Source organism: Frankliniella occidentalis, unplaced genomic scaffold (genome assembly GCF_000697945.3).
Source record: "Frankliniella occidentalis isolate FOCC.00 unplaced genomic scaffold, Focc_3.1 Scaffold166, whole genome shotgun sequence".
In the NCBI taxonomy this organism is placed as follows: Eukaryota; Metazoa; Arthropoda; class Insecta; order Thysanoptera; family Thripidae; genus Frankliniella; species Frankliniella occidentalis.
The window spans coordinates 530,106-538,545 of record NW_026267292.1 but is presented as its reverse complement, the minus strand read 5'-3'; the positions used below and the strand labels follow the sequence as shown (position 1 = coordinate 538,545).

The following is an 8,440-nucleotide window of genomic DNA, read 5'->3' as shown; positions in this document are numbered from 1 at the left end:
TCGGACCCGGACCACACAGTCACGTGTGCGACCACGTGCTGGCGCGGCGCGGCGTGGCGTGGCGTGGCGTGGCGCGGCGTGGCGGCACGACTGAGAGAATCACCGCCGCCGCCACTGCGTCAACTCGCGGCGGTGTTGTGAACCCATCGTGTTATGTGTGAGTGGTCTGCAAGCTCAAGTGTCGTACAGTAGTATCACACAGTTTGTAGTAAGCGTGCAAGTTCCATCGGAGTGGCACTTGCAACTTGCAACTTGTGATGGTACTCACGAGAAACGCAAGTGTGTGTGAATGTCGTACACTTTGTTGGGTGTACGACAATGGATATTCACACACCTACAAGTGTGTGCGACATTCACACACACTTGCGTTTCCAGTCTGTAAGACACTTGAAATTCGAATTGTCAGAGGGACACCGCGGTGCCGCCGACGCCATGGCGGAGGAGTAGGTAGGGCACTTCCGCGATGACCCTGGAGGAGGAGGGCGAGGAGGCAACCACTAGCGCCATAGTCAGTACACCTGATTCAATCATTACGCGTAATGCGTTCTAAAGCGTAATGGAATTATGAAAGAAGGCCGTCAAACGACAAAAAAAAGAAAAAACAATTGCTCGAAGATGGTATAGAATTTTGCTCGTAATAACCGGCGTAGTACATCAGCGCAATAGGGAGTAACTTGGCCGCGCTTAGCCGGTCATTCACCAAAGTTGGCGGCTGCGGTTGGAGAGGGAAGTCCTCCCGAGTCCTCCCCCTTTGCGCTGCGGCCGCCGCCGCGAAACTGCAAGGGCGAGGCCATACCTCCCAACGTGTACTGTACTCTGGGCCGGCGTCCATTGAGGAGGCGAGACGCTACGGGATGCACTACTGCCGGGCCAGGAGGTCGTGGTTGACACCATGGTAAACACGGGAGTTAAGTCGCGCCTTGAGAATAAGGGAAGCTGAAGAAACCTTTCCAGATTCACTTTCCAAGAAAAAATTCACACGTTTACCCCCCCCCCCCCTAAGTGTGAGAATGGATATTAACTCGCCTACAAGTGTGCGACATTCACACACTTGCGTTTCCAGTGTTGATAAAAGACAATTAAAGAGACGCAATGGCGCTAAAAACATTAGCACGTTTGTAAATGCACTGAGCCCTTGCAGATGATACCTTACACTTAGACTAAACATAACGATACATTAGTAAAGGGGGGTATCATCGGCTTTAACTCTCGTTTTGAAAGGTGCGACCTTGGTTTTTCCAGTGCTTTCGCGACCGTGTGACCGACAAAACGACGCAGCGATCCGCGCCGTGTCTCTGCCTCAGGACGACACTCAACCCGAGCACCTCACCGCAACAACAAAAAGAGAGACGTATGACATCGTTCTCTCACTCACTCGGTCTCGTTCACTGTTTTGTACAAAAGAGAGGTGTGGAAAGGAAAATGGGGGGGGGGTAGACGCGGTGTAATCTACCGACTCCTAAAAGGAACCTGAATGGTCTGTTCTCCCTTCCCGCGAAATCATTTTAAATAAAAACTCTATCTGCCTTTAACACAGATCTTATAAAGCGGTTTCATTATATCCAATTATATATATTATATATGGGTTAATAAGGGTTTTCTTTATATAACATATAAAACATAATTATAATATATATAGTTAGACAAGATAAATTAAAACATATTGGTTTGTATATATGTATATAGAGACATATAGAGCTATATAAACGTTAATTTGATTCCGTTTAGCGGGTTAGGAAACAGAACAAACTGTTACTACACTATACTTTGATTGAAAAATAATAGAATTCTACACATTAACAAATTATGCGATTTAAGAAAGGCGTTGATCACATCACATCATGCATGATGGTCAAGGAGAGTACAGTAGAAGAGTGCTTTTCATTCATACATCTTAAATCTATATACCTGCTGCCTGCTTCGCCCGGTCCATATTCGAGTTTACCCGCACCAACACACCTATCCTATCGCCCCTCTAGCCCATAAGGTGCCACCCGATGCTACTACACTACTGGTAGCGCCTGCCACGCGCTGGGTAGGCCAGCCCGCCGAGCAGCTGTGTGGGGACGGTGGCCCGCCCTGAGCGCCCACGGAGTTTGGGGACTCTGAGCAAGACAGTAGCACGTTGGACGCACAGCGCGTTTTCAGGGGACGTTAATAGTGGGGCCGACACAAATCAATCTGTTACAAAATGAATTTTAAGACGATACTTTTCTAAAAAGTCTAATTAGCAACAAAACAATAATTGTTCTGTTAAAATGGTAACACTAAAAACCATGTTGGTATTTGTTTGAGAGAATTTGAAGAAATTAACTACTATATAATGTAAACCACCTTACATGTTAATTACCAACCCAATATAAACTTCAAGCAAACTAATGTGAAATACGGAAAAATGTATTTTGCCAGTGAATAATCATTAGTGCATAGCATATTTTCAAAACTGAAGGGAAAGTGCTAATCATACTTCAATACATTAAAATTGACTGGAGCAAGACTTTAGTGGCCACACCACAAAATGTAAAAAATTTCAGACCAGACTCAACTAGCACATACCGGTAATAAAATAATAAATGTCAATGAAAGCTAAGCATTGAACAGATTTTCAGATGACCAAAATCAGAGACAACAGACAGGATGATCAATATGTTAGAAAGTATCTATGTACTTACATATTTGCCTCTGCAAGCATATTTGCCTCTTACTAAATAGTACTGAGGATTATAAATGGTCCGTTTGATGTATTTCATAATCAGAAATTATCCGTAAAATGATGATAAACAAACTATCCATTTGTTTGATGAAAGTGTCATCATTGGGCGAGTCTCTAACCTAGATGCAACAGGTATAGCCATAGCCCGGTTAAAAAATGGATAACATATAGAAAATGAGTTTAATATCTGGGATCAATTTGATGTCCTGCGTAAAAGGTTTGAAAAATGGATATGTTTTTCAAACCGACAAGCCTGGCAGACAACCCTTACCATGTAAACAAAAGTAACTAACAATGTAAACACTTGGAGCAATGAACCCTGAAAGCCTCTCCTCCTGCGCTCTTCCCCAACTTTTTAACAATAATATAAAATAGGAAACTAGATTTAGAAAACAAAAAGGTTAGAACTACTGACATACCTCAAAACTGTGTCATATCCTTGGTCCAACGGCGGACAGCAGCTTCCTTTCGATGAGATTAATCCTCAGCAAACACTCCTCGGGAAACCCCGCGTTGACAGCGCATCAATGTTCATTGTCTCTATCTCGACGGCACTCTGGGATTGTGACTCTCTCCCGAACAAGGGGTATTTAAACTCCAAAGTTGCCGTCGCCGAAAACGAAGTGGCCGAGTCGTCAGCGGATCCGCAGCAGCAGCGACTCCAGAGAGGCACGTTCAGCCCCGGCGGTGCAGCAAGACGTACTGGACGGGACGGGAGAGTGTTCACGGCAACAAGGTCGCACGTGAACTGGCAACGTGACAGGCCAGCCGGCGGGGAGTGGCGTGGCGTAGCGTGGCGCCGCCCCACCACACGCAGGTCGCGGGGCGTAGCGGGGCGCCGCGGGCTCCCATTGGCCGCGGGGGAGGGGGCGGGGGAGCCGCGCGGGCACTCTCTCTCCTGCCAGCCGGGTACTTGCATGTGAGTACCTGGAGACCACAAACCAAGTACACTGCACTCAAGTGGAGGGGAAAAAAAAAGTATTAGGGGTGGATGCCTAAATTTGCAATTTACAGAAAATTATACATTTTATTAAATTAAAAAAAATTAATTGGCAATCTTGACTGGAACGTAAATTGACAATCTTGATCAAAACAAACAGGAAACTTTTTACCTTTGGATTGAGACAGCCACTGGGGACTGTCTCAAAAATTTTGACCTAGGAAGTAACAATAGTTTTCTCAAAAGGAACAACCAAGAGGTAGCATAGCAAATTTTTGACGCATATTCCTACAGTACCGTGGTTGTTCGTTGTAAACTTTGTCTGGCAGTTTAGTATTGACATATCCCTGCAAAGTTCTGCAACAGTTTCGGCTATTCTCTCCTGAGTTTAGAGAGTAGGAACCTCAGAGATAAGAGAGTTAAAACCCAAATAAATTCAGGACTACGTCAAATTGGAGAAAAAAACAAGAATATGATGAAATTGGCCCTAGAAATGTATTTAAATAATAGATTTGGATACAGAAAATAATATTTACAATTCAATATAGTTGTGACTCAGCTAGTAGCTTTGTGTTCATGATGTTCTCGTTTGAGCTGAAAATTCTCAACAGCACTGAGATCCATTACAGCAGCCTCTAAGGCATGCCGTTCCTCATCATTGCGTTGTTTGGACCACATCTTGACAAGAGCAGCTCGTTGATATTGCTAAAACATAACAAAAATTCAAAAGGATCCAAATTTAAACAAAATTTTTAGTATATCATGTTTATAAATACCTGAAGAAACAATAAGCAGTGCCTGATAGTGGCACCGCTGTAAATTGTTCGCAATGTAGCACTCTTTTGCCCCACGTGAGTTACAGTGGGCAATGCTGAGGCTAAGATTCGGTGAGGGCCATGTCTGGCTCGTAGCAGTGCTATCCGAGTTACTTCATTGCAATATTTGGCTGCAAGAAAGATGAATTTGAAATATTATGGAAAATTAACAATCAAGAGAAACACACTATAGTCCGATGCGATGACTTACCAGAATATCCTGAACTTATTGCAGCAACTCCAAAATCACCATGCAATTTTTGTACTGCATCGAGAACTGCTTTGTACAAATCTCGACCATTGAGAGAAAACGACTTGGTACCTGAAAGACCCAAGGGATTAACTTCGACAGCGATGTATCTGAAAGAGAAAAGAAGTAACTTGAATGTCACAGAAATGGAGGTTATGAGACGCCATACATTAATGTGGTGGCAAATAACGTGACAGCGAGGACTCATACGCGGAAGAAGATAGTTAACACAACTTTAAACATATAGAAATACCTGTTTTTGTAGCGAACCATGTCTGTCACTCAAATTAGACTGTTAAAATCGTCTTTGGCATCAAAACACATGTAAGTGTATAAGTTGTCAAGCACAAAACAAACAACCATGGGGATATGAAAAATTGGGGCTAGCGGGCGGGAAAAGCGCTTTTTCTCAAGCAGCATGTTACAGCCTTGAATCTTGAATTGTTTTCTTATCAGTGTATACTGATGCAAGATGCAACAGTAATGGAAATGGAAAAAAAAGTTCAATCAACCTAAGATGATGTTTATTTGGTTTATTTCTAAGTGCCATCTAGTTGAGCCAACAACAAAAAGGATAGGCATGCTGTAGGAATACTGAGAGGTGTCTTACATAAAGAATAATTTATAAAATCAAATTTAAATTAAATGGAATACATATGCCATCATTAAAAATTAATTCTGGGTTGAACAATCACTAAACAAGGGTAACAAGGTAAAAATGTGGATTTTAAATCAAACCCTATCACGTCTAAAAATCTTACATAAACTAGAAACCTAATGTGTCCTACGTTCTAAAAACGATTTTAAACATTTAAAAAAAAGGAAGGCGTTAAGAGAGAAATTATTGGTTAAAGCCTAAAGTACTAATGGGAGTATCATTAAGACAGTTTTAACATTTCATTTCAGATCAATAAAATAACACAAACAGTAACACCCTCAAAGGGAAAAATTCATTCACATACAAATTATTAACTGAGTAACACTAAAAAAAAGATATTTAAGGAAAAAAGGCTTGAGATTTGGAAACCCTTCAGGCAGCAAGCATTTTTGGCTTCTCCCATGGGAAAATGTCACGTCCAAAGTGCCCATAAGTTGAAGTTTGCTGATATATTGGCTGACGCAGATCAAGGTCTTGAACTATTTTGCCAGGCCTTAGATCAAAATTCTTCTTTACAATTTCAAGTAGCTCTCGTGTTGTCTTGTGACTTGTTCCATAGTCAAAAATAGTGATAGACAATGGTTCAGCTACACCAATGGCATAGGATACTTGTACCAAGCATCGCCTGAAAGAAAAATGCAGATATTCGTTGAAAAAGTAAACCCTAATTTATTCAAATGTACAAATAGAAACATACCGGCAAAGTCCAGATTTGACAAGAGATTTTGCCACCCAACGAGCAGCATACGCAGCTGATCGGTCAACTTTTGTAAAGTCCTTTCCTGAAAATGCACCACCACCATGTGCACCCCATCCACCATAGGTATCAACAATAATTTTGCGTCCTGTAAGACCAGCATCACTCTCAGGGCCACCAGATACGAACAGTCCACAAGGGTTGACATGATAAACTGTTTCCACATCCAGATACTTGGCAGGAATAACTGCCTTAATCACCTGCAATGCAAATTAAGAATAACAAATAATTATTTATTTCCACCCCTTTAGTAACAAGTATTGCAAGAGAAAATGAAACAAACCTTCTCCATAACTTCAACTCTGAGGGTCTCAAGTTCAATTTTATCTGAATGTTGGACAGAGACCACTACAGTGTGGACTCGCTTGGGAATACAAGCTCCATCTTCAAAGGAATATTCGCAAGTAACCTAATGGTCAAAGAATGATAAAACAAGACAGACGTTAGCATTTTAATGAAACAAAAGCATAAATAATAACCTATATCAACTTTACGACTAAACCAAATTTACATTGTACCTGTGTCTTAGAATCGGGTCTAGCCCACCAGAAGTCCCCACCCCTACGAAGATCAGATAGACGCTGATTCAGCTTGTGAGCCAAAACCACTGTCAAAGGCATGCATTCTTCAGTTTCATCAGTAGCATAGCCAAACATAAGACCCTGATCCCCGGCTCCAATGTCTTCCTCCCGGCGGTTTAAGTGAACACCCGCTGCTATCTGTTCTGACTGTTGATGCAAAGCAAGCATTACGCTACAGGTCTTGTAATCAAAGCCTTTGGAGGAGTCATCATATCTACACAAACACGAACAACGAAAAGGAGAAGAAATGTTAAAGAAAATTCAAACCAGCACGCAGAATATAAATTACACAGTTGTAAATTCTGACTTTGCGGCAAACATACCCAATATGATTTATGGTGTCACGAACAACTTTTTGATAGTCAACAACAGCAGAAGAATTAATTTCTCCGCAGAGAAGGACCATACCAGTTTTCACTACACATTCACAAGCTACTTTGGCATTTGGATCTTGTTTCAAATGGGCGTCCAGGATGGCATCACTTTCGAAAAGAGTAAAGTAAGATGGATCAATATAAAATGGTTAGATAGGAAGTAAATGAGCACAAATTTTCAAAGTAAAATTAGCAAATACCTTATTTGATCACACATTTTGTCGGGGTGACCTTCCCCAACAGATTCTGAGGTAAAGAGGAAAGTTTCATGTTCTTGCATTTCAACATCGCCATGGCCCCCAACGCGCCCGTTTGTATGTGGCATTCTTCCGCCTGGTAACCTGTAAACCAATTAAAAAAGTAGAAACTTAAGTAACATCATAATATTACAGCAAATGACAGACGCTACGCCAAATTTCATCGATGGAAATACTTTGGAAATAACCAACACACGACGTGCTTAACCCATGTTGCATCATTTGCCCATTTGCCGAAGTGAACTTACTCTCTGAATCTACAACTGCGAATAACCTGAGATGGAGGTGTCACTCCAAGACTAAAACTAAGGAGATTTTGATAGAGCGTACTACACAGCTGTCGTGTTCACAGCTGATCATACAGAACCGACAGAAACAAGGAAACTTTTAGCGGGACAACCAGATGCCGGACAGGGAGGGGAGGGGGGAGGAAGGGGGAGGGGTGCAGGACACGTCAGGCTGCGTGCGGAGAGAGGGAGAGGGGGCTTCCGAGGAAACACCCCCTGCGGCGTAAGCACATTCTAGCACTTCTAGCACGACACGGCAGGGCAGGAGCATGAGCAGGAGTCGCTATGAATGAGCAAAGATGCGTAGTTAGTCGTTCCGTTCCTGTGCGAGATTCCTGATTTTTGCAGCATTCGTCTCGAAAAAATTAGAAATGAGGCGAGCAAAGCGCCATACTGCGATGGCCCAATAAGAGGCAGCACAGACCCTTCGTTTACTTCGCATTTTACGTGTTCCAAACCTAGAGCGCTTATTTGAATTGCCAACTTGAATGAGTGCCTTCGGCGCTTACGACGGGACGACTCTGTGGCCTTTGGGACGCGACCGCCGCAAGCGCCGGCAACACTCCGGGTAGGCAAACCCGCCAGGCGGCTGTGTGGGGCCCGCGGCCCGCCCTGGTGCCAGTCAGGGGCTCTGGCCCCAGCTCGGGGAACCGAACAGTTAGTACAGTTTGTTATAAAAGTTTCAACACACTTTGACAACTTAACTTGATGTATCTGGCCTTATTCACCGATCGAGAGGGAGGCAGCGGAGTAAATCATCTCTGAGAAACTACAAAAAATATGAACCCAAATTACTAGAAAATTTAAA

The 8,440-nt window shown here is 42.9% G+C and overlaps 3 protein-coding genes across 7 annotated transcripts in view; all 3 read right to left on the bottom strand.

Moving 5' to 3' along the window:
* Positions 1–3,556, bottom strand: part of LOC113208238 (protein timeless) — a 20,006-nt gene extending 16,450 nt beyond the window's left edge. The window contains exon 1 of one of the 4 annotated variants that reach the window (XM_052271536.1): positions 3,133–3,556. The gene's annotated coding sequence lies outside the window, so the exon portion shown is untranslated. The remainder of the gene's footprint in view (positions 1–3,132) is intronic. The other 3 variants (XM_026425161.2, XM_026425159.2, XM_026425162.2) reach the window with 3 other exon arrangements.
* A 573-nt stretch (positions 3,557–4,129) lies between these two features.
* On the bottom strand, positions 4,130–5,126 carry LOC113208241 (uncharacterized). Its single transcript, XM_026425166.2, has 4 exons — positions 4,972–5,126; positions 4,680–4,828; positions 4,430–4,599; positions 4,130–4,358 (listed from the first exon to the last, which is right to left on the bottom strand). The coding sequence occupies exons 1-4, from the start codon at positions 4,989–4,991 to the stop codon at positions 4,209–4,211; spliced, it is 489 nt and encodes a 162-aa protein (XP_026280951.1). The 5' UTR covers positions 4,992–5,126; the 3' UTR covers positions 4,130–4,208.
* Positions 5,127–5,231: 105 nt separating this feature from the next.
* Positions 5,232–7,774, bottom strand: LOC113208239 (S-adenosylmethionine synthase). 2 transcript variants are annotated; one of them, XM_026425165.2, is made up of 7 exons: positions 7,522–7,774; positions 7,289–7,429; positions 7,038–7,196; positions 6,652–6,928; positions 6,417–6,542; positions 6,074–6,333; positions 5,232–6,001 (listed from the first exon to the last, which is right to left on the bottom strand). In XM_026425165.2, the coding sequence occupies exons 2-7, from the start codon at positions 7,411–7,413 to the stop codon at positions 5,749–5,751; spliced, it is 1,200 nt and encodes a 399-aa protein (XP_026280950.1). In that variant the 5' UTR covers positions 7,414–7,429; positions 7,522–7,774; the 3' UTR covers positions 5,232–5,748. The 2 variants fall into 2 exon arrangements, with proteins under 2 accessions (XP_026280950.1, XP_026280949.1); XM_026425164.2 differs by having other exon boundaries at positions 7,594–7,774.
* Between the last annotated feature and the right edge of the window lie 666 nt (positions 7,775–8,440).

What these genes read in the sequence shown, in the direction of transcription:
- LOC113208241 (XM_026425166.2), bottom strand. Translation starts at nt 4,991, where the DNA reads ATGGTTCGCTACAAAAACAG. An exon ending in ATGGTTCGCTACAAAAACAG is followed by an intron (nt 4,829 to 4,971) that starts GTATTTCTATAT and finishes TTTCTCTTTCAG; the next exon opens with ATACATCGCTGTCGAAGTTA. An exon ending in ACTGCTTATTGTTTCTTCAG is followed by an intron (nt 4,359 to 4,429) that starts GTATTTATAAAC and finishes GTTATGTTTTAG; the next exon opens with CAATATCAACGAGCTGCTCT.
- LOC113208239 (XM_026425165.2), bottom strand. Translation starts at nt 7,413, where the DNA reads ATGCCACATACAAACGGGCGCGTTGGGGGCCATGGCGATGTTGAAATG. An exon ending in GACACCATAAATCATATTGG is followed by an intron (nt 6,929 to 7,037) that starts GTATGTTTGCCG and finishes GTGTTTGTGTAG; the next exon opens with ATATGATGACTCCTCCAAAG. An exon ending in GACCCGATTCTAAGACACAG is followed by an intron (nt 6,543 to 6,651) that starts GTACAATGTAAA and finishes TTTGACCATTAG; the next exon opens with GTTACTTGCGAATATTCCTT.